We start from the raw sequence: 25389 nt of genomic DNA, 5'->3' as shown, positions 1-25389 counted from the left end.
GCCGCTTCTCAGCTGAGAAGCGGCCCTGGGGTTTCCCCCGCGCGCGCGCGTGCTGCCCACCCCCCGCGCTGTTGCTGGGGCCGCTTCTCAGCTGAGAAGCGGCCCTGGGGTTTCCCCGCCCACCCGCCCACGCCGTTGCTCGCGCCTTACCGGGGCAAGAGGGGGAAGACCCAGGGAAGCCTCTGCCCGGCGGGGAAACTCCACCATCTACGCATGCGTGGAAGGGCACGCATGCGCAGATGGTGGAGTTTACTTCCGGGTTGAAAACTCGCGATATAGCGTTTAGCGAACATCGAGATCGCGAAACTCGAGGGATCACTGTATAGTAAGGAATTCTTATCTCCAAGTCCTTATGCAAACTTACTCATTAATTGATAAAGCCTATGTGTAAAATACTCAGCTAAAATGCACATTGGCTGGTCTCAAAAGGTTGCCTTGTGTATTAGGACAATGACCCTCAAACCTTTGGGCACCAAAAACCTGTTCCATGTAGAGATGTTTTTCTGTGGACTTTTAAAACAAAAGTTTAAATTTTAACTGAAAATAGCACCGCCTGCTATTTTAAGATAATATAGAATTTGTCATAAAGCCAAAAGGTGCTTCACTTTGAAATACTCATTTCATTTTTATGATTCCAAAGAATACAAAAATATTTCAATATATTGCCATTTGACTGCTATTTATCCTGTTCTGCTCAGACTTAGCTTAGCATACCTCAAACTTAAAGTATCTTGTTTTTGTTTATAATAGCTGGTAAAAAATGGTTTTTTTTAAATGTATCTCTTCAATTTTTCTCAAAGATGGGAAAGATACTATGTATCTAATACTTTTTATTATGGAATATACTGTACCCAAAGACTATTTCATATATTACATGGCAACAACCCAGAGTTTTAATTGGTTCATTTTACACTCAGCAGAGAACTCACTTCACTTTAGTACCTCCTCAAAGAACATTAGTATAAGAAAAATGCCTCTTAACGTATTTGGTGCAATGCGCACTCAAAGGATGTAATACATTGAACAAATATGTTGATAATGAACAAAGCAAGAGAAGCAATGAGAGATATAGTTCAAAATACAGGAGTGGACAAAAAAATGGAAACACTTGGCTTTTTGGCATCATAATGTTTGAATATTATGTTCAAAAGTAATGACTGCTTTTGAAAGAGAAGGGGAAATGTCCTCAGTCAAGCACAGGTCTAGTCGAAAGTCGAAGTTGTCTGAGAGAGACCGTTGGACACTAAAGCGAATTGTTAGAGCGGATCGCAAAACCACAGCTCCTAAAATCACTGCAGAGCTCAATAGACACGTACAGAACCCAGTTTCCACAAAAAACTGTTCGAAGGGAGCTTCACAAATCTGGATTCCATGGAAGAGCTGCAATTAGAAAACCTCTGCTCTCAAAGACAAATATTTCAAAGCATTTAGAGTGGTGTAGAAACCACCAGAAATGGTCCCTCGAGCAGTGGCAAAATGTGATTTTCTCTGATGAATCATTGTTTACCCTTTTTCCGACCTCCAGCTGTGTTTACGTTTGGAGACAGCCAGAAGAATCATTTCATCCAGACTGCATTCTCCCAACTGTCAAACGTTGTGGGGGTTCAGTGATGATCTGGGTTGCTATTTCTTGGAAATCCGCTGGGCCAATGATTTCCCTTCATGGGAGAATTAACAGCTATCACTATTTAGGAATTTTGGCCGACCATCCTATGGTTCAAGAACTGTTTCCAGAGGGGAATGCCATCTTTCAAGATGATAATGCACCAATCCATAAAGCAAGAATTGTTAAAGAATGGCACGAGGAACATTCTAATGAAGTTCAGCATCTCATCTGGCCACCACAATCACCAGATCTCAACATTATTGTGCATTTATGGTCGATTTTAGAGATTCAAGTAAGAAGTCGATTTCCACCACCATCGTCTCTAAAAGAACTGGAGGGTGCTTTAACTGAAGAATGGGCTAAAATTCTATTGGAAACAATTCACAATTTTTATGAATCAATACTCGGAGAATTGAGGCTGTATTTGCCGCAAAAGCTGGACTAACACCATATTAAAAGATATTTTGATGATTTTTCAAGGTGTTTCCATTTTTTCGGGGGGCACCCCATACATTGGCACTTAAAAGAAATGATTATCCAATCCTTCACCTTCATATTGCTACTTGTCTCGCTACCTTGGCAGTATTCCATATTGTTCTTTTCTATACCATACAGTCCCCAACCTTTTTGGGACCAGAGACTGGTTTCATGGAAGACAATTTTTCAGTGGACTGAGGATGGAGGGCAGGAGGAACATGCAACTTAGATCCCTCATATGCTCAGTCTACAGTAAGGGATGTGTAGAGATTCTCAATCATCCAGGTCATGTGTGTCCCAAAGGTGCTATTTCAAGAGGCAACTGGACTTTCTAGTTTTTCTCTGAAGATGTTTTGCTTCTCATTCAAGAAGTTTCTTCAGTGAAAGCAGTGAGTGAGAGTCTGAGGGAAGTCCTGCCTTACCACTTGGCCACCACAGGTTGCCCCCCCCCACACACACAACATGAGTCCCATGTCACGCCCATCATAGTCACACCCACCTGGCCATGCCTACCATGATCATACCCACCCTGACCCCATACTCGCCAGCCCTCAAACGCAACCCTGATATGACTCTCAATGAAATCAGTGGCATCTTAACTTTGAACATTAGTTAAATGAATGACCCTAAGTCTAGGACTCCCTATAATAGATAAATATAATTTCATCTAACTAAGAAATTGTGGAGAATGAAATAAAAGATATCAACTAGATATAGTGAGCAAGAACAGATGGCCTAGCTATGATGATTGGAATCTGCTTTCTCTACCAAATACGTCACTGGAGTCAAGAAGCTTTAATTATACCATCACTTATCTGGGTTATGTTTTGTTAGCTATTTCTACATTTTGTCTCCCTCTTTTGATGCAGATTAATACTGTGCAGAAAAATCATCATAATGACTTAGAATAAAGTTTAATTAAGCTCTTAGAAAATATGATTCTTTGACTTAAAATAGAATTTTAATATAAATAAATCCTGTAAATGTTTCGTCTTCCATTGTTTCTAGCAGGCTTAGTCACTTCTGTTTATTGGTAATATTATTGTTCAGAAGGTAGTTCAACTATTGGTAGAATTACTGGGCAATTAAATCCACAACACATTATAACTCTCCCTCCTTCTTTAAGTAATTCTCTTTTCTCACTTGCCTATGGTTATATAGTTTATGACACTCTCTATCATTAACTATTGTTCACATTTAATAATAACTTGTAAATATTAATAGTAAATTTCAGAGCTTCATTTAAAGGGAACTTAAGTCTGTACTTATTTGCTAATAAATTACATTCATAGTTTACTTTTGATTAGCAATATACAAAAACTAACTTTTAACTGTAAGCAAACTGTTCAGTTATTTGTCTGAGAAGAGAACAACAAACATGCATACTCAAATTGCTCCTGCTTTATTTATTATAAATAAACTGGAGCCAGATTAAGATATCTGCTCCTCTTTTCATACTACATCATTTTAGAGAACAAGTTAAGCATTTCAAAAACATGGCATACATTTGTCCATTTGTCTCTATTTGTTCCTACGAATTATACAAAAATACCTTCTACATAATTTTTTTTAAAAAAAATTGTGAGACTTATTGCGGCTAGGCAGCCTCTTGGAGTGAAAGGGGAGAAAGATTTCTTGAATGCAGCATGCAGCCAAAAGGTTCCTTGTCCTGGTGTTGTGTCTTATGTGCATTTCCCCCCACCCCGTCTGAGAGGTTTGGTTGCTGGCTGCTTTTATTGCTGCACCTGGCTAGAAGTTTGACTGTCAGCTCATGTTTGGTTGCTGGCTGCTTCTGCTGATCAGGGATATCTGAGGCACTTCCAGCAGACGTGGTAGATAAATCCACAGTAACTGAATTTAAACATGCCTGGGATAAACATATATCCATCCTAAGATAAAATACAGAAAATAGTATAAGGGCAGACTAGACGGACCATGGGGTCTTTTTCTGCCGTCAGACTTCTATGTTTCTATGTTTCTATGGATGTTGCTGCTACCCTTCCCATCGCTGCCTACGGAGGCCCTGGCTGGCCCCCTATAGGCCAAGCTAAGCTGCGGGCAGGGAGCACTGGCCGCGGCCAGGTTGGCCAAGCTGCATCATTCTGGCTGCCTATTGTCTCACTGCCAGGCACCTTGGAATAGTAAGCAGGACCTGCAGGAGGAAGGGAGTACAGACAAGGGTGCTGCAAGTCTCCCCTCCCCAGGAGGAGTCCGGCTCAGTCTCCATTCCATCTGGCGACTCCCAAGGTGGAGGGGCTTCATGAGCATACCAGTGGGCATTCCAGTCAGTCAGCGTTCAAGTGGGAGGACTGTGGGAAGATTGGAGCAGAGAGGAGCAGGAGGAAGGGGAGGCTCCAATGACTGTCACCATAGAGTGGGAAGTGACCTCACAGAGCAGCTGCTGCCATGGCTGGGATTTGGAAGACGCACAGCTTCTGCTGCTTTCTTTGCCTGCAGCCAAATGCAGAAGCAGCAGAAGTCTTTCTTTCTCTCCCCAAAACACCGACTCTGAGGCTTCCAAATCCCAGCCAGGGCAGTGGCCGCTCTGCAAGTGTGCTTCCCACTCTATGGTAATGGCTGGAACTGGAACTAAGACCTGCTGAGAGACACCAAGGAGCTGCCAGATTCCAGTAAAATGCACGTCTCATGACCCACCTTGCCTCCTGAATCCCAAAAATAATACCCCCCCCCCCCATAATAAGACCGAGGACATATTTGGGGGATTAAAAATATAAGGTCCTGTCTTATTTTGGGGGAAACATGGTAAGAATCTTCTTCTTCCTAGCATATTCCCATTAGTGCAGGGTTCGCTTTTCAGATCATTGCCACTTTGTACGGTCAGCTGCGTCTCCAGGGTATAGACTCACAGCTTGCAAATTTGTTGATGGTGTCTTGCCATCTCTGTTTTGGACTACAGTGATCCCCCGTTTATTGCGTCCCCAACCATTGCGAACAGGGTACTTCGCTATTTTTCAACCCGGAAGTCAAAATACCATCTACGCATGCGTGCCCGTGGGCACGCATGCGTAGATGGCAACCGGGAGATCAGCTGCTGGGCGGCTTCCCTGGGTTTTCCCCCTCTTGCTGGCGTCAGCGAGGAGTTTCCCCACCGCCCACGCAAACTCCTCGCTGCCGCCCGCCCTTCGCCCGCCCACGCCGTTCATTCTCGGCGCTTTCGAGCTGAGTCCGGGAGCGAATTCGCTCCCGGATTCAGCTCGAAAGCGGCGAGAGCCAGCGCCCCCCGGACCCCCAACCCGGTTTTGGGGGGCTGCTAGGAAGCCCTCCATGCCGGCGGCAAACAGCCGCGCCGCCCCCAATCTTCGGCTCCTCGCTAGCGCTGTGGGAGTAAAAACACCATCTGCACATGCGCAGATGGTGTTTTTACTTCCGCAGCGCTACTTCGCGAAAACCCGCTCGTTGCGGGGGGTCCTGGAACGGAACCCTCACAACGAGCGGGGGATCACTGTATTGCGAGGTTGCCGGCCATTGATGTCTAGTTGGTAGGCAACAGTGAAGTGCTTCTCTTAGGATATGTCCTGCCATCTCTGTTTTGGACTATTGCGAGGTTGCCGGCCATTGATGTCTAGTTGGTAGGCAACAGTGAAGTGCTTCTCTTAGGATATGTCCAGCAACTACTAAGAATAACTTAAATTTAGTCACAGTTACTTTATTTTATAAAATACTAAGCGTTTGTCAGAATATATGGCTAACCTGTTATGACCAATATATATTTGACTTCATGTAACTTTTTGTCCCGTTGCAAAAGTCTAGATGATTTGCTAAAATGTGGAGTGACATTTGCTGCCAATATGGTTGTAGTGGACAAGGAAAGCACTATGAGTGCTGAAGAAGAATATATGGCAGATGCGAAAACAATTGTAAATGTACAAACCCTCTTTAGGTAAGTGGCTGTACAATTGTTTACTTACTCTGTTCCCAATGAAATTCACTGTTCCATTTACATTCCATAAAAATATATAATTTTAATAATATAAATAGACTTGATCATATCAGGTTTCTTAGTGACATTAATGACTAACATGACCACAAAACCTTTCACTTGATCTAATATTATTTACACAAATTAAGCAATAAAACAAATAAATTTCTTCCCAATATTACAACATGAATCCTAGTGTATTTTGTTAAATCTGGTTTAGGAATTGGTTTGTATTGGGTATCACGTTATGAGGGAAATCATCTGTTTCTGATTATCTTTGATGCTCCATCTCCATTGAGCACATAAATATTCAGAGTAGATAAACAATATCTTTTGGGCATTTTGCCTAGTAATCCTAACAAGTGAATAATTAATAAACAATAAATTATTATTATTATTATTAATTAGATTTGTATGCTGCCCCTCTCCGTAGACTCAGGGTGGCTCACAGCAATAACAAAGACAATATAAGAACAAATCTAATAATTTAAAAAACACTAAAAACCCCATTATTAAAAGCAAGTATACACACAAACATACCATGTATAAACTGTATAGGCCTGGGGGAGATGTTTCCCCATACCTGATGGCAGAGATGGGTCTTAAGAACTTTACGAAAGGCAAGGAGGGTGGGGGCAGTTGTAATCTCCAGGGGGAGCTGGTTCCAGAGGGTCGGGGCCACCACAGAGAAGGCTCTTCTCCTGGGTCCCGCCAAACGACATTGTTTAGTCGATGGAACCCAGAAAAGGCCAACTCTGTGGGACCTAACTGGTCGCTGGGATTCGTGTGGCAGAAATTACTGTATTGTATTTAACCTCTTGGTAATCTGGGTAAATCACAGTTAAACAGATGTCCATTGCTAATTAAGTATATTGCGTTTGTTGCTTTGAATAGGTTTCTGGTACTAAATAGTCCTCTTGCTGCTCATCAAAGAACATAACCTGATTAGGTTTGATATTTATTGATTGGATTGGATTGATTTGATTTGATTTGTATGCCGCCCCTCTCCGAGGACTCGGAGTTATGCCGTGTCTAACTACTGCATTAGTGATGAATTTCTTATAAACTGGACCTTTATAAAGACAATTCTATTGGAACAGAATAGATTATTAAACAGGTTTAAGAATTCTCAAGATCCAGAAATGAAACTTTAATTAATAACCAAACCATTTATCAATTAATATTTGGGATGATGAAATGAAAAAAATGAAATAACAGAAATAATCTGTGAAAGCTTAGTGATATACTGAACATGTTTAAAGAATGAAAAAATTGGAAAGTTTGAAGTAAGCTTTTCCTGTGTACAATTATGAAAATAGAAAGCAGGAAGAGAATTGTAAAGATTATGGGGAAAGCAAAGAAAGTCAGCATTTTGAATTTATGACATGCAACGTTCACATATACATATTTACACACAAATATATGCCTTTGGATAGAAGCTACTTTGTGTAGAAAGGGAGAATAAGTTAATGATTCTGGATTTTTAAAAAGCAAAGGGGGCGAAAAATTCAGTTTTCCTCCTTCCCTTTGTATCATGTTCAGAAGTTTAAGTCATGAAGATCATTATTAGCTGACTCCTCAAACATTTGAAAGGAAAGGAATTTATATATAGTAGGCCCTTATCAGTAATTTCTTGCCAGTAGTCTTTGGCTGGATCTGGTCAGTGCACCTTCTGGCCCTCTGAAACTTTGGCTGACTTGGAGCAAGGGATTCAAAACAGTCCAAAGCTATACTGCTCCATTGTCTAATGGCTTCAGATGGTTCAAAGAGGCACCTCTGGATTAAATTGTTTGCCCTTTGTGTAGTTCTTGATTTCAATTATAGATGGAAATGAAAAAAGCAAGTTAGTCGAACAAAAAGGGAAGGCTTTCTTCTCATCCTATAGATATTTCTGTCTTGAGAATAAAGCATTTGCTACTACCAGTTGTCCTGTTGGACAAAATGATCTCAGATGTGAGACAAAAGACAAACAAGAAGTCTCAAGAACCGAGTAAGGTTTGGAGGTGGCTAAGTTAGATAATGGCTTTCCTCCCAGGCTGAACAAATTGCCAAAAGGCTGAAGACTCTAAAAAAAAAGAAGTTCTACTAAAGACCCACCATATACCAGTTTCTCTGATTAACAAAAGGGTTACCAAAGAGCTCCTGGACAGACAATATTATCTCATGCAGATATTTTCCATGACAGAGAGTGTCTTATCAAGAACTAGCAATGCAAATAGAATTGAGGGGGATGTTTCTATTCCACAATCTTACTTTGGAAAGATAATATTCTTCAAAATATGTTTCATTTTATGTTGCTGCTAGAAATATGGAAGGCTTCACATTTTTTAGACTAAGGTTTTCCCCTAGTTGGACATGCCTGCCAGACCAATTCTAGCACATAAAATACTGAAAAAAGGAATTGTGCTCTCTAAACAGTGTTTTTATATTTCTCATTTGGATCACTGTGTTAAGTTTGTGCAGACCTCGTGTGAAACCAGGCATACAATTTAGCTAGGTGAGGAAATCATGTAACAGATTGATTCAGATGTTCTATCTCCTGTTAGAAAAGAGATCACACACAAGTTGTGTAGATAATCATTCCCTAATCAAGCTTCAGGTAAAGCTTCTTGGTATTTTGAATTAGTAAGTCAAACAACCAATGAACAGCTAGCAGAAGTGTAACTTAAACATTTCAGTTCAAACTGTTTTAGACCTTATTTTGTGACAGAGACAGTAATTGGCAGCCAAAAATTTTACTGCCACACTGTGGGTGTGGCTTATTTTGTGGATGTGACTTAATGGTCATGTGACTGGATAGGAGTGGCTTGTCAGCCATGTGATCAGGTGGGGGTGGCTTGAACGATCATTATCGTTGAAGTGAACTGTTAAGTCTTTGACTTACAACCTTACCAGTGTCGCTCGCCAGAGTGACAATTTGCTTTGAATTTCCTGCCCTGTCCTTCCTGGATTGCCCTCCCGCTTAAGGCTGGGTAGCTAGGCGAACAAGTGCTGCCAGAAGCATAAATGCTGCCAGCGCCACTTCCACCCATGCCTTCTGCTTGCACCTCAGGCGGGAGGTGGCCACGTGAGGCTGGAGGGGAGCCGGGCAGAAGAGAGGGAAGCTCGTCCGAGGCCAGGAAGAAGGAAGGAGGAAAAAAGCAAGGATGCAGCAGCGGGGAAAAAAAGGAGAGCTGAGCCAATACCAGTAATCCAGGAAGTGACAGCCGCCGATCAGCTGGAGCTGCACATGCATGTTCATTTCTGCCGGTGGAACTGTGTTCCACCCCATCCTGCCTTCTGCCTACCACTGGACAGAGATAATTTTTTTTCCTATTAACCATTACTCTAGTAATATTTTGGCCCTCAAAGTCATCAGGTAATTTAAAACCTATTCCAAAAAATATTCTGTGTGCTGTATTTTTCAGAGTATAAGACACATCATTTTCCTTCCTAAAAGAGGCTGAAAATTTGGGTGTGTCTTATACACTGAATGTAGCTTTTTTTTTGAAGCTCTTTTCCCCAGGCCTAACTAGTTGCTAACAATCTTCCCAGCAGGCTCTTTCATTGTTACTCTCTGCAACAAATGTTTTCCAAGTCCTAAGTCTTTGCAGGCTTTTTTTCATTGCTCTACTTCCTCCAAATAAGTTTCTTTCCAACCCTAACCAGGTGCTAATGATTCCCAGTCTTATCGGCTTGCAAGCTTTTTCATTGTTACTCTCCCCAAATAAGGTTTTTTTAAAAGCCCCAACCCCGGATAAAATAATGTGCTGAAGCTGACCAGACTAAGGACGCTAGCCAGAAGAATATCTAGTAGCAGATTTTTTTTTCTCTGTTTTCCTCCCCCAAAACATACAAATCTAATAAATAAATAAATAAAATAAAATAAAACTAAGGTGTGTCTTATACTTTGGTGCATCTTATACTCCGAAAAATATGGTAAATCTCATAGGTTTATTATGTTACAATTATTGTACTTCATTGACAGTCATTTGTATTTAACATCTGAACTTCCATAGATAGAAATGACTTTGACCTTGAAGTACAATCATCATAACATAACAAATAGTGTCTTTAAGGGAGAAAGAGACAAGTGAGAGGGACAAAAGAAGAGTATGAGGCTAGGAGGTGACTAGGTTTGCATACAAAGGATATCATTTATTGGGATATTCTTATTATTTCAATATATGAACCTCAGACCAAATATTTCAGAAATATGTAATATACCTCTCCTATACACAAGAGGGAGTCACTGTAGAACGTATAGGTGGGGGGGACTATAAGAGAATAAGGTTTCAGGATAGCTCTTGGTTCTAGGGTACCTTTGGAGAACATGAGATTACGTTTGGAGAATGACAAAGACTAAATCTGTCCAAGAACATGTGAGAGTCCATATTGATGATTATATCCTGATAGTAAGAGGTGACATGAGCAGTGTGGTGGCCTAGTGGTGATGGCACCTGCCTCTTACTTGGAAGATTGAGAGTTCAATCCTAGGTAGCAGCAGCTGTTTCTCTCTTATGGTGCAAAAAATGACTTTGTGTGGAGTCAGGAAGGGTATTCAGCCAGCTGCATCCACTTGCCAACTCTACCTCAAATTAAGGGATTACAGGATTGTTTTTTTTAAAAAAGGAGTAAGGGAGGTGACATTTAGCTCTTTCTTCACTCTTACCATATCCAAGATAATTTACCCAGTCACTTTGTTTTAGGGGGACATTACTTGTTTGGGGAAAATGAGCTCCATCATCATTTGTAGAGAAGGATAGCAACTCCCAAAGAAATACAGTAGGTCTTTCAGAGTATTCATCTTTCATCTCCATAGATACATTTCCCCAAGAGCAGTTTTGGAGGCCTTTCTTCCAGTATGGTTGGGTCTATACAATGGTGTTAGACCCCTTCCCCTCCATCAATACCACTCCACTGATGCCCCAACACCAACACTGCCAACCCTGTGGACCAGACTGGGACAGCTCACAGGCTGGATGCAGTGTATGATCCATAAAATGCCCAGGTCTTCTCTAGTACACTAGACTGTGCATCTTTTTTTTTCTTGTCCTGCATTCTTATTAATAAGGCCTTTCATCTGGGGGCTGCTTTCTCCATTAGCATTTACTTCCACCTACTTTATTCACACAGCCTCTAAGCATCCAGCAAAATTGTCTTCAGATTCTTTGATTAAAAAAAAAATAGAAAAAAAGATTCTACTCTGGAAACTTGTTCTCAAAAGTAGCCAGATTTATGAGGCATGACTTAAGCCTGGTCTCTTCATCTGTGACTTAGAATATTAATAGTGATAAAAACACTTATCACGGAATCTGAATGTTAATAGAAGTAAAAATGTTTGCTTTCATATTATAGTGTCCATAATTACTTCACCTCTATTTTTTTCAACCCTAAGGGGGGAGGGTGGAAAGCGTTCTAGCACTTTATTTGCAGTTATTCTCAGTTCAATTCTCTCTTTTTCTTCTTAATTTAACACTAATTTTCACATCACTAGAGAAATATCCAACAGATACTGTAAAATGTAATTTAAAGCTTACTTTCACAATTTAAAAAAGGTACTTGAGTAGCTAATAAAAGTTACATATCCTTAATGTAAAAACATTTGCAGGCTTGATTACTTTGTAATGGAAATTGTAAGAGTTTGGATTATTCCTACTCTTTAACTATAGCATAGGATCACTAGATGGCAGTCTTTCTACGTGTACTGGCATCTACACAAAATGTAGAAAAAAGTAGGGATTTTCCTTGTAGAAAGAAAAGAAAAACTACTGTTAGAAAAACAAATGCAGTGATACCTTGTCTTCCAAACTTAATTGGTTCCAGGACGAGGTTCGTAAGGTGAAAAGTTCGTAAGATGAAACAATGTTTCCCATAGGAATCAATGGAAAAGCGATTAATGCATGTAAGCCCAAAATTCATCCCTTTTGCCAGCCAAAGCACCCGTTTTCGCACTGGTGGGATTCCCCTGAGTCTCCCCTCCATGTGAAACCCCACCTCTGGACTTCCACTTTTTTGCGATGCTGCAGAGGAATCCCAGCAGGGGAATCCCAGCATCACAAAAACAGGCACTTCGCTGGCAATGGAAGTGCGGAGGTGGGGTTTCCCAGCGAGGGAAGCCTCAGCAAAATCGCAGCATTTGCGATGCTGCAATTTCACTGAGGCTTCCCTCGCTGGGAAACCCCACCTCCGGACTTCCGTTGCTAGCCGAAGCATGTTTTCGTGCTGGTGGGATTCCCTGCTGGGATTCCTCTGAAGCATCACAAAAATCCGGAGGTGGGATTTCCCATGGAGGGGAGCCTCATGGGGAATCCCACCAATGTGAAAACGGGCACTTCGGCTGGCAACGGAAGTCTGGAGACAGCATCCCAGCGGCGGCGGGGGGTTCGTAAGGTGAAAATAGTTCAGAAGAAGAGGTAAAGAAATCTTAAACCCCATGTTCTTATCTCGAAAAGTTCGTATGATGAGCGGTTCGTAAGATGAAGTATCACTGTATTAGCAATTTTAATGCTTGAAGTATAAGGATCTTGCCAACATCAAAAGAGAAAGATGGAATCTTAATATGCAGAATAGTTTTACAGATTTGAATACTAAAAAGTTCAGTTTTTAATAGCTTAGAAATAACATATTGGCAAACTTATGTAGATGTCAAAATAATTTAATATGCATCATTAATAAAAAAAGATAAACGTATTATTTTAAAGAGTGCTGCAAACTTCCTGTACTTTGAGCAGTTTATTTATTCCATCTTGGCATTAATTGCTGTCAGTTTAATTTTAAAAAACTATATAATTAAAAGTAAGATGTAGGATAATCTTATAATAATGTCAGTGTGGCCAGTAGGAGCATCTGCGGCTGGGATTCCTAAGCTGAGAAAGTAACTCCATCGGATCCCAAGAACAACATGAGATCTGTCTATCCAGAAAGTGAAGTGCTAGTAATAGATTGAACACTGTACAGAATCCTCAACTCCCAGCCTCAAGGAGAGGAACTGAGATTGAAGAATACACATTTTAAAAAGAAAATTAATTCTAAAAATGACAAATTTAAAAAATACAGTGATCCCTCTATTCCGTTCCAAGACCCCTCGCGATAATCAATTTTTCGGGATGTAGGGTTGCGGAAGTAAAAACACCATCTGCGCATGCGTGCCCTTTTTTTCTATGGCCGCGCATGCATAGATGGTGGAGTTTGCGTACCCCGCCGCCCACGCAAAGGGGAAACCCGATTCGGCTCCTCGCTGCTGCTGCGCTACCGAGCAGATCAGCTGCTGGGCGGCCGAAGGAACCTTCCCTGGGTCTTCCCCCTCTTGCTGGCGGGTGGGCGAGCGGCGGGCATCAGCGAGGAGCCGGGGTTTCCCCTTTGCGTGGGCGGCCGGGAAGACCCAGGGAAGGTTCCTTCGGCCGCCCAGCAGCTGATCTGCTCGGTAGCGCAGCAGCAGCGAGGAGCCGAATCGGGGTTTCCCCTTTGCGTGCGGGGAAACCCCGATTCGGCTCCTTGCTGCTGCTGCGCTACCGAGCAGATCAGCTGCTGGGCGGCCGAAGGAACCTTCCCTGGGTCTTCCCGGCCGCCCACGCAAAGGGGAAACCCCGGCTCCTCGCTGATGCCCGCCGCTCGCCTGCCCGCCAGCAAGAGGGGGAAGACCCAGGGAAGGTTCCTTCGGCCGGCCAGCAGCTGATCTGCTCGGCGCAGTAGCAGCGAGCAGACGAAGATCGGGGTTTCCGAGCCGCCCACGCAAAGGGGAAACCCCGGCTCCTCGCTGATGCCCCCGCTCGCCCCGCCCGCCACCCGCCAGCAAGAGGGGGAGAGATAGAGAAAGAGAGAGAAGGAAAGAGATGAGAGAGGGAGGAAGAGAGTGTGAGAGAGGAAGAAGCAAGATAGAGAAAGAGAAAGAGAAAGAAAGATGAGAAAGGAAGGAAGAGAGTGACGTCATCAGGTGGAAAAATCGCGATATAGCGTTTCGCAAAGATCGAGATCGCGAAACTCGAGGGATCACTGTATTATGAAGAATGAGAGAATTTCATTGATAACAAAGATCTAAGCAATTAAGTAAAGTACTGTATTTTCCAGTTGTAAGGTAGAGCTGTGAAAGGGTGAGAGAAATAAGGTATTATGGATTTTGGGATAGTTAGTGAGAACCATAGACTGAAAAATAATCAATGTCTGAGATCACATTAAGGCTGACTTCTTCCTTGAAACAATTATCAGCATGCAGAAACTCATGTACTTTGGGAATATAGTAAAAGCAGATCATTATATATTTTGCTTATTTATTTACATTTATTGGGCACTTGGCTCCAGTTCTCTCTCTCTCTCCTCTCTCTCTCTCTCTCTCTCTCTCTCACACACACACACACACACACAAAAGATTGAGGAAGTAAAAGACAAGATTGAAATTCAGTAAGAAAGATGAATGGGATCAAAGAGATTACATAAACTGCAACAGCTTGAAACTATGACTAAAAATAGTTCAATATTTGATTGTGTGCTGCTCAAAGATTGGATTTTGTCTTGCAATTTGGTTGCCCATATAACTGCAGTGATGGGTTGCTGCCGGTTCAGAGTGGGTAGTGAAAAATACTTGGAGGGTTAACGGGTAAAATTAGCAGTTGTTTATTCGGCTACAGCTGACAGGATTAACGCAAACGGGTTACAGTTAAAATCGCTCAAAAGAAAGTGCCTCTTTCTGACATGGTAACAAGTCTCCCGCCAAATGAAGCAACCAATCAGGATGGCTCAGGAGGCTCCATGCAGATTTTGAACTCTGGAACCTTCTTCATGAATATTTAACAGTTAGCCTGTACTGGTGGTGGAAATTTGAACCCACTTGCCGAAACGGTAGTAATATCTGGCTGTCCACACCCCCGAACAAGTTCTCCGGTTGCCACGGTTTGCCAGTGCAGAGGGTCATTTACACGATGTGATTGGGGGTGCTTGCTCATTACACACAGGTGCACAAAACATGCACTTCCGTCACAATGCGAACCAGTAGGGAACCCAACCCTGTATAACCGTTATAAAATAAATTAAGATAATCAGCAGTAATCATAATTAACTAAGAGGGCACCTTATTAACTAGCTAAAGGTAGATTCACTTACTCATATGAACAAAGTTATATACAGCATCAACGCATAACAATTAGGTTACTTACCTTTCACATGTTACATTGTATTTTGAAATGTGTTTGGGCCCAGCAAATTTACTCCCAAGTAAGTATGTAAATAATTCCATTCCATTCCCATTTTCAAACATATTAACCATTTGCTTCTTCAAATATATCTGTAACTAGGCAGATGATCTGATACTAACTTTTCTTGCTCTTTTATATAGGATACTTGCAAAATCCGGCCATGTTCTACTTTTAAAATCCACAAGAGTGCAGTCTTGACTAATAAAATACAATGTATTTATTGCAATTACACTGAATTAGTGTGGTAGAGACTAGTTGGCTTTATTTTATAGCTTTTATTTTTTGCAGAAACAAGGTGCAGGTGGCCTCATTATTGTTATTGTTACCATTAATAATTACACAAATATGATTTGTGTTTTAAGAATGCTGCATTGAATGCCTGGGTTATTCCTTTCATTTTTTTCATTATGTTGATTTTCAGTGTTCATAATTAAGAATATATATAAGCAGACACACACACATGCATACACGCACACGTACACACACACACGCACATATACATGCATACCTACCTACCTACATACATACATACATACATATCTACATACATCATACACACACACACACACACACACATATATATAATAAAATGCAGAAGAACTTATATATATATTTATATACAGTATTTTTATATAATATAAAAAGGGTCCTCTGTATTTTTATTGTTGTTTGCAGTTTACTGAGTCCTATGGGATTGGGCAGCATATAAATCAAATAAATTAAATTAAATTACTGGAAACAAGTTATTCATCATTGTTACACAATTTACTAATAAAGTATTTATCTGTGTTAATACATGTTATATATTTTTAGTTAAATGGAATGATTCCTCTGAATCTCCGCAGGACATTTATCCCATTATAGGAATTAGTTAGCTTCCATCAACAGGTGGCCTTTCCAGCAGGGCTTAGAAGTAAAATGACAGAATTTGAAATACTTATACAGAGTCATGGGTATGTGACACAGAGATATAACAAATGAAAAATTGGATTATAAATTTGTTGCAAATACAATAAAAGGGAACAAATAAGTACAATTTACACTGACTAATGTTTAAGAGAAAACTGGTATAAAATGTTTTATAGATAGTGTACAAATCTACTCATAATTCTCAGAGTACAGATCTAGTAATAATGGCTGGAAATTCCATGAGGCAGAAGAAATCTTTTAGATTAATGTGCCTTGGATATCTAAAAAAAAATGGAAAGAAAGAGAGAAAGAAAGAAAGAAAGAAAGAAAGAAAGAAAGAAACCATATTTCTCGGAGTATAAGACACACCTTAGTTATGAGGGAAGAAAACAAAGAAAAAGGCCTCTGCCTCCCAACAATTTACCAAACAGCACAGATTATATACACTGTTTGCTGTGTATTTCTGTGTATGTGTGCATATATGACCCATTGAAATAGCAAAATATTGGAGAACTGTACATTATATTAATTGCAGAAAGTTTTGTTAAATATAATCACACTAACTCCTCCCAATTATTTATATAGATCTACTCCAAACATGACTAAGTCTGGGTTTAACTCAGTTGCCTTATCTTAATACTAAAACAGGATACTGTTACATTTCAGATTATAATTTTATAGATCTTTAAAACTAATGAGGCTTTCTGGGAATATAAATTATTCTCTATTACTTAGAGAATACAATAGCCTCTTCAGATCAAGCATTCATTTTAAAAAAGCTTCTTCAGTTTGTTAAGTTGTCTAGAACAATAATAAAGCAATCTTTAAAAAATTAATCTAATTTGAACATTCTATAGAATAGAATAGAATAGAATAGAATAGAATAGAATAGAATAGAATTTTATTGGCCAAGTGTGATTGGACACACACAAGGAATTTGTCTTGGTGCATATGCTCTCAGCGTACATAAAAGAAAATGATACATTTGTCAAGAATCATGTGGTACAACACTTAATGATTGTCATAGGAGTCAAATAAGCTATAGTTATTACTTACCACCTTGCATCCAGATTCAGTAACTGATTAGCACAAGAAAATAAAAGCTTCCAATTTCTCTCCTTGCAGCTAAAGATGCACTTTAGTTTAACTTTCATTTTCGCAGTGGCTTGCTTTGCAGCTTCAGTCAGCTAAGAGTTGGGAAGCTGATAATGAGTTGCTTGTCTTAACAGGCTCTGTTCTGTTTGCTGCAAGGAGGGGAATTGCTGGGAAGGCCAAGAGGCCAAAGGGTGGGGGGGTGGGGGCTACATTTGGTGTATAAGATGCACCCAAGTTTTCACCATCTTTTTGGGGGGTAAAAAGGTGCGTCTTATACTCTGAAAAATATGATGGATGGAGGGTCAAATAACTAAATAATAGAGAGTTTCATTTCAGAGATTTTTTTTTACATTTTTTGCACTAACTGTAGAACTTTTGAAATATCTTTGTTCACTTATTCATCTTTGCATTGAATATTTTCCTCTTTTTTTCCCTTTCTTATTTTCAACCTGTTTTCTTTTTTATTTCTTTCATCTTTGTAGCTAGCATTTCCTTGCAAATAATTATACTTCGAGGGTAATTGTATTAATTTGTATTATGTCACCATGTTTACCCACCTGATATTATTAGAAGAATAACTATATTATCTCCTTGGTAAAATATTTAGGTTGTTCTCCAATCTGAGCATAATTACTGAATTAACTCATCCTGCCAACATGAGATTCATGCAGTTCAGGGCCAAAGACTGTTATTCTCTTGCTCTATCAAAATTGGAGAAGGTAAGAAAGCTTAATTGCATTATAATAAATATATGTAATTTACTGATTCTTGGATCCGATATAGTTGTCTTTTTCAATTTGCTCTGGAAACTGATCATTCAAAATGCCCTATGCCTAATCGTTAAAACTATTGATATAATTATGAAATACATATGGAATATGATTCAAGAGAGTGCTGTATCATGTAATAAAATGATTGATGGGAAACACACACCCCCCCAAAAAAAAGTGGCTGACAATGATCCTTTAACTTCTTTCCCAAATATGAAATTGTAAGAAAACAATTGGCAAATATTGTCATAGCATTACATTTGCAGGATTCTCTACTAGGCCTAGTAAAAATCATCATCTTTTTTTCTGAGAACCCTTTAATCCTTATCATCATGCTGAGTTATTAATTATTAATTCTGCCATTTTGAATACACAGAATATCATGCCCACTGCAAAAGAGGCAGTAGGCATAACTAAACTAAAACTGAAAAGGTCAAAATAAATGGAGCAATACTTTTCAACAGCAATTACAGCAATTGTCAATGTCAAACAGCTAGCAAAAATGGAAGATCAGCTGAAACTGTCCTCTGTTGTATTTGTTTTAAATCATAATATACCGCAAATAATCAGGAGAGATATAACATGATTCTTATTTTATAGAAACCTTTGTGGAAGCAATGAGTACTATCCACATACATAAAAGTGCATGTCCCTTTCACAAAGAAAGTGAAAAGGATCTGCAAAATTTGCAGAATTGATCGTAATGCTAGTACAGCCTGAATGTTGCAAATGAAACAGGTAATGCTGAGATTTACTAACAATAACACTAACAGGAGACAACTTGATTATAATCAGGGGTGGACTACTGCCTGGACAGGGTGGAGCTCCACCCCAGAGCACCCAATTTCACTGAAAAATATTGAAAGGAAATGTAGGGCGTCCAGCATTAGCCACCCTCACAGTGTGGTAGTAAAAAGTTTGGTAGCCCTTCACTGATTATAATTATAAATTCAGTAGTTCAAAAGGATTTAAGTTGCAGAATTAGCCACTTACACTGCTAACTATGACAAAGTGGCTACTTAACAAGAAAGAATTCTGTTCATAATCAGCAGAAGCCAGTAATACAGTACAATTCCCTAGACAGAAATTCTTCCCTTATTCTGGAAAACAAATGATACACACTTTCTATATGGTGCCAGAATTAGACCTTTAAGAAATTAATCTTATTGGATCACTGCGGATGGAAATACAAATGAGCATAATTTCGTAGTTTTAGGAACTAAAACTAATCTTTCAAATTCCACTTGCATTAGCTAAGTTGATTGCAGTAATTTTCTCTCTGTGTTTAATAAATCAAACTTTTAACAATGGTATTGTCACCACATAGATAGAAGGATGCCCTTGTAGGGTATCAGAAAGATTCATCAGGTGCAGAATACAGCAGCATAGATTGTTTCTATATGAACTGCTGTGTAAGCTGCATTTGTTATCAGTCAGTTTCCAGTCTAATTCAAGGTCCCAGTTTTGACCTTTAAAGTTCTACATGGCATGAGACTAGGTTTTTTGAGGGACCACCTCTCTCAATTACATCTGCCATCCCACCAGATCCAGCAGACAGGGTATATCACTAACTGTAGGGCTATGCCTGAAGTGTCCTAGGTGGTGAATGTTCCCTGTTTGGGCATCTGCTTTATGGATTATACTCCATCCTTCCTAGTATTCATATCTCCAAAGTGAGGCCGGTTTCCTCCTTCGAGACATGGTTGTGCCATCAAGCCTGGGGACCTCAAGGAAATATTGAGGTGGCTTCACTGTTGTTAATATCTGTTCTTTTCATACCATTAATTCCTTTTTAGCTTTATGCTTTATATAATTTTAGAGCGTTTAATAATAGTAATAATACCCTTGTTTATAAATATTCGCTGTTTTTTAGCTTTGTTGTATGCTGCTCAGTGTCAATTGTTTGTGAGATCGGCAGCTATATAAAGATGAACAATAAATTGAAATAGTTGTTGCTATTAGTTGAGAGTTTCACCTATCACAACTTTCCTACAATGTTCCTCCAGGCCTTCCTGTCCTCTACCATCCCCTGGAGTCCATTTAAGCTCACACTGACTGCTTCAGTGGCTTGATACAGCCATCTTATTCTCTGCTGTCCCCTTCCTCAATCGTTCCCAGCATTAGGCTCTTCTCCAGTGAGTCTTCAACTGGAGAAAATAAATAGTAGTACTGTTAAAAAAAATAATCCTGGCTTCTGCTCTTAATTAGTGCTATTGTACCCTTAATTAACAAGCTAGACCAGTCTATTAATGAAAAATAATAATAAATAGATTTTAGTATAAATATTAGAAAATAATGACTAAGTTTCTTGCTTATCTTATTGATGAATCAACAAATTAAAGGTAAAGGGTGTATTAGGACTGAAAGATTTGTGTGTGTCTGTGCGTGTGTGTAACATATTTTGGCTGATTATGAAACCTAAATGTTTCATTAATTCATATATTGTTGTGAGTGCTCCTCGTCCAATTCTGGTAATGATAGATTTTGGGGAGGATGAGCCAGGCCCATCTTGGTACCCTGGGCCAGTGGTGTTGTCAGCTGATGCAGAGAGTGAGAGTGAGGGGACAAATAGACCTGGATAAACCTGAAGGACCACCAGAGGTGGGAGATATGCTAATGACAGTGGAGTCAGAGGAGAAAGAGGAAGATCAAGGGCCTTTGCTAAATGCCCACTTTAGAAGACTAAGGAAAAGACAAGAATACTTGTATGGGAAAAGGATGCAGTCTGTAGTTGTAACTCTAGGGAATTGTTGACCACTCCCTATAGGTATTTAAAGATGGCATATGAGTAATTCGAGGTGGAATTTCAACATTTTGCAATGGAGTAGATGATGTTTGAGATTTCAGCCAGGTTACACTAGGCAACTGTTATTTTTCTGTTAAAATCCTTGGAGTAAAAGTGCCTTTTCTTCAGAGATGCTGGGAAGCTGTAAAAGTAAGTCTGTGAAACTGGAGACTCCTTATCTCATGAAGGAATTTGAAACTAGCTTTGATTTTTGGCAATAGCCTAGCCGCGGAACTATTTATTTTTAACGACTCTCACTGAGAAGCTGAAATCACATGCATGAATTTGAATTGTATAAATGAGATTTTATATATAAAAGGATTGATTTGAAATATCAGCGCATGGATTCCTTTATTCTCAAGCTGCATAGGCACAGGATAGAACATATAGTATGTACATATATATATATATTCACTGTGTGTGTGTGTGTGTGTGTGTGTGTGTGTGTGTGTATAGGACAGGACCCTCACCACAGCAGAAACCAACGTCCTCTCCAAAGGATTCAACTTTGCAGCCCCCAAACGCATCCCCACTGAAAACATCATATGCGGAGTTGAAGCCACCCTAACCAAAATCAACCAAGATGAAGCCAACAAAATCAGACTCGAAGTCACCAATGTCCTCTGCTCCAGCATTCCAGCCAGAAGCAACTTACATAAAGATGAACAAAAAGCACTCACCAACTTGAGGAAAGACAATAACATAATCATCCTCCCAGCAGAGAAAGGCAATGCCACTGTGGTGATGAACACATCTGACTACCAAGACAAGCTATCCAACCTACTCCAAGACCCTGCTTACAAACCTCTAAGCACAGATCCTACCACCTACCTGGAAAAAACCACCAAATCCAAAATAAAAGCTTCCCCCATCAGTGAAGAAATCCATCAAAGAATCATTCCCAGAGAAAAATCATCCAGATGCCCCAAGCTCTATGGCCTCCCCAAGATACACAAAGAAGGAACACCACTCAGACCCATAGTCAGCTCCATAGGCTCACCCCTACAGAATCTTGCCAAATTTCTTGCCAAACAACTCCAGCCCTATGCAGAATCCACCATGTCTCATGTACAAAACTCATTCCACTTCATAGAAATCATAAAGGAACAAAACCTACAACCCAGTGACCTTCTCATAAGCTTCGATGTCATATCTCTCTTCACCCAAGTGCCTATTAAAGAAGCCCTGACAGCCATCCAAAACAAATACAACCCCCCGAAGCACATCTTAGATCTGACCAACCACTGCCTGATGAATACATACTTCATCCACAATGGACAAAGATACAAACAGATAGAAGGAGCCCCCATGGGATCACCCCTGTCACCCGTCATCGCAAACTTATACATGGAATATTTTGAAACCAACGCCTTGGACAAATCTGAACCCAAACCCAAACTCTGGCTTAGATATGTAGATGATACCTTCGTAATTTGGCCACATGGGAAAGAAAAACTGGACAGCTTCCTCACACATCTCAACAGCCTACACCCCAAAATACAATTCACCATGGAAATAGAAACCAACAACAAACTTCCCTTCCTGGATGTCCTAATCTACAAAAAACCCAATGGCTCACTAGGACATACCGTCTACCAGAAGAAGACACACACCAACCGCTACTTGAATGCAAAATCCCACCACCACCCTGCACAGATCAATTCCGTAGCCAAGACCCTCATTTCCAGAACCTAACGCCTAGCCGACAAAGACCACCTGGAACCTGAATTACACAGTCTCACAAATGTATTAGTTTCCAATGGATTCCAAAGAGAGGCAATCACCAACTTAATCCAAAAAGAGACACCCCCCAAGAACCAAGACACAGAACAGGACAATGGCATCGCCCTCCTCCCTTACATCAAAGGCACCACAGATAAAATCAGCAAATTCTCCGCAAACACAACATCAAGACAGCGTTTGGTACAGATAAAAAAATAGCCAACATCCTAAGAAACCCCAAAGACAATATCCAGCTAGAAAACCAGGGAGTTTGTCAAATACCGTGTAAAATCTGCCCAGCCACATATATTGGACAAACTAACAGGAGAGTAAATGCACGTGTTGCAGAACATAAGAATGCATTAAGGAAAAAAGAAAAAAACCTCCTCCCTTTTCCAACACTTCAAAACTACAGGACATGAAATTGATTTTGACAGTACCAAATTAATTTCCAAAACAGAACACTACAGCAAAAGAATAATCATGGAAGCCATCGAGATAGAAAAACATCCCCAAAATATGAACAAGCGGGATGATACCTCCCACCTACCAGACATCTGGAAACCAGCCCTCAAACGTATCCCAGCCATAGAAACTGAAACCAGACTCAGAACACACATTGCAAAACAATCAAGTAGCCTGCAAGCTCCAACTACTCAGGTTATCATGCCTAATCTACAACCATTAACTAATCAGCATACCTCAGTTACATCAACGACCCCAGGTGTTACTCCACTGACTCACCAGGAAGTTTCTACACAGCAGGCAATTGCTGAGCCATCAAACCACACCCAGCCACCAGTATTTATAGAAGGAAGGCAGCTCAGGTCTCATTGTGTTCGCCCTAGAACAAGGACAGAGACACCAGCCTGAAGATGACGAGTGGGACCTCATCGAAACGTCGCCAGAAATTTCCAAATCCTACAAGGGAAGAAACCCGAATATACCAAGACCATCATACCTGTACCCGTGAAAATCTACAAACACACACACACACACACACACACATACGTCACATGGGGTTTTTTGCTGAATTTGAAAATTAAGGGAGACTAGGATAGATCTATTTCGGCCTTATTTTGGCCTCATCAGCTAGCCATACCCACTGGGACTTGAACCTGCAACCTTTGCCTTGTAAGGCAGAGAATTATATATATATATATATACATATACATCATATATACATAAATACATACATACATACATACATACATACATACATACATACATACATACAGCAGCCAAAACAAGCGCTTTTAAGTTTGCAGGCTCTGATGATCGAAAGGGAACTGGAGCCAGGCTTTCCCATGCGGGGTCCCTCCTCCCCATTCCATCTACTAGAAAACAGCGTGACCAAGGAGCTCTCTGCAACCACCCCGGGGTGGCAGGTGGATAAAGCAAAGCTAGCAGAGTGCTTGGAGAGGCAGGGAAAGATTAGATTAGATTAGATTTAGATTTATTAGATTTGTATGCCCCCCCTCTCTGAAGACTCGGGGTGGCTCACAACAACAACAAAACAATATACAAAGTACAAATCCAATATAAGTTAAAAAACAAATTTAAAACCCATAATATTAAAAACAATCATTACAACACAATCACACTGTTCTGCCGGTGTGTCTCAACCACCCGTAATTACAGGGTAATTAGTCCAGGAAGACACATACCACACGATAAAAGGAAAACCCCAAAGTTTTTATAAACAGAAAACCAGAAACAGCTCCCTTTTTAAATGTCAAAGGGATTTTCTGGTACACACAAGGCACAGGTTAAATGCAGTCCAATTGCTCACCCAATAACTGGGAAATTGAGTCCAATTCTAAAGTATAGAGAGTCCACACACACAATCCTGAACAGCAAACCATTGCTTCCCTGAGCGCTTTTGGAGTGCCTGCCATTCCTGCAATGGGGAGAGGCAACACCTGCCCCGCACCTCCCGCAGCCGCTTTCCCAAGAGCGCTTCGGGAGCACCTGCCTTTCAGGAGCTGTAACGACCCGGCCCCTACACAGCTTGCTTGCCCGAGCCACCAATGCTTTCCGGTCTCCAGCGGGCACCCTCTGCTCTAAACTGGAGTCCCTGACAACGCTCGGGCCATCGCAGCGCCTGAGTGCCGTCAGTGACTCGAGTAAAAGTCAAGGCACGTTTTTCCAGCCCATTTTTAGGCTGAAAAACTTGACTTATACTTGAGTATATACAGTATATCAAAAAAATAAAGGGAACACTTAAACAACAAAATATAACTCCAAGTAAATCTATCTCTCTATATCTATATCTATATCTATATCTATATCTATCTATCTATCTATCTATCTATCTATCTATCTATCTATCTATCTATCTATCTATCCTATATATCTATCTATCTATTTATCTATCTATCTATCTTTTCATAGCTTTTCATGGGTATAGGTATGTAGGTCTTGGCATATTCGGGTCTTTTCCCAGCTAAGGTTAATAGACTCCTGGCGATGTTTCAATGAGGTCCGACCTTGTTATCTTCAGGCTGTTGTCTTCGGCTTTGTGCTCAGGCAAACAAAGCATGGTCTGAGCTGCCGTCCCTCTATAAATATTGCTGGGTTGGTGTATTTCAATACAGCCAACCAACCCACTTGCAGCAGCTGAACCATTACTCCACACCCACCAATATGGGAGGAAGCAACTTTGCTTTCCTTTTGCATCTTGGCCTCATGCAGGGGCCATTCCAAGGCAGATAAATTGTTTTATAGTCGAGAAACTATAATTTACATGGTTACATATTTTTGCTTCCTCCCATATTTGGAATAGCAGGGTTATTTTGACAGAAAATCAACCTGTGTGTGTGTGTGTGTTTGTGTGTGTATCTGTTTAAGCAAGTTGGTAGAGAATGATGAAAAGGAACAAATATTCTAGTCTTGTCAGGAAACCATTATAATTA

The 25389-nt window shown here is 40.4% G+C and overlaps 1 protein-coding gene across 1 annotated transcript in view; it reads left to right on the top strand.

The window, feature by feature from the left end:
* KCNT2 (potassium sodium-activated channel subfamily T member 2) overlaps nt 1-25389 on the top strand; it is a 295119-nt gene that overhangs the window by 236435 nt on the left and 33295 nt on the right. The window contains exons 21-22 of the mRNA XM_070746341.1: nt 5850-5984; nt 17805-17916. Of these exons, the coding sequence (XP_070602442.1) occupies nt 5850-5984; nt 17805-17916 (247 nt within the window). The remainder of the gene's footprint in view (nt 1-5849; nt 5985-17804; nt 17917-25389) is intronic.

Source organism: Erythrolamprus reginae, chromosome 3 (genome assembly GCF_031021105.1).
Source record: "Erythrolamprus reginae isolate rEryReg1 chromosome 3, rEryReg1.hap1, whole genome shotgun sequence".
Lineage (NCBI taxonomy): Eukaryota > Metazoa > Chordata > Lepidosauria > Squamata > Dipsadidae > Erythrolamprus > Erythrolamprus reginae.
This window is presented reverse-complemented; position numbering and strand designations above follow the sequence as displayed.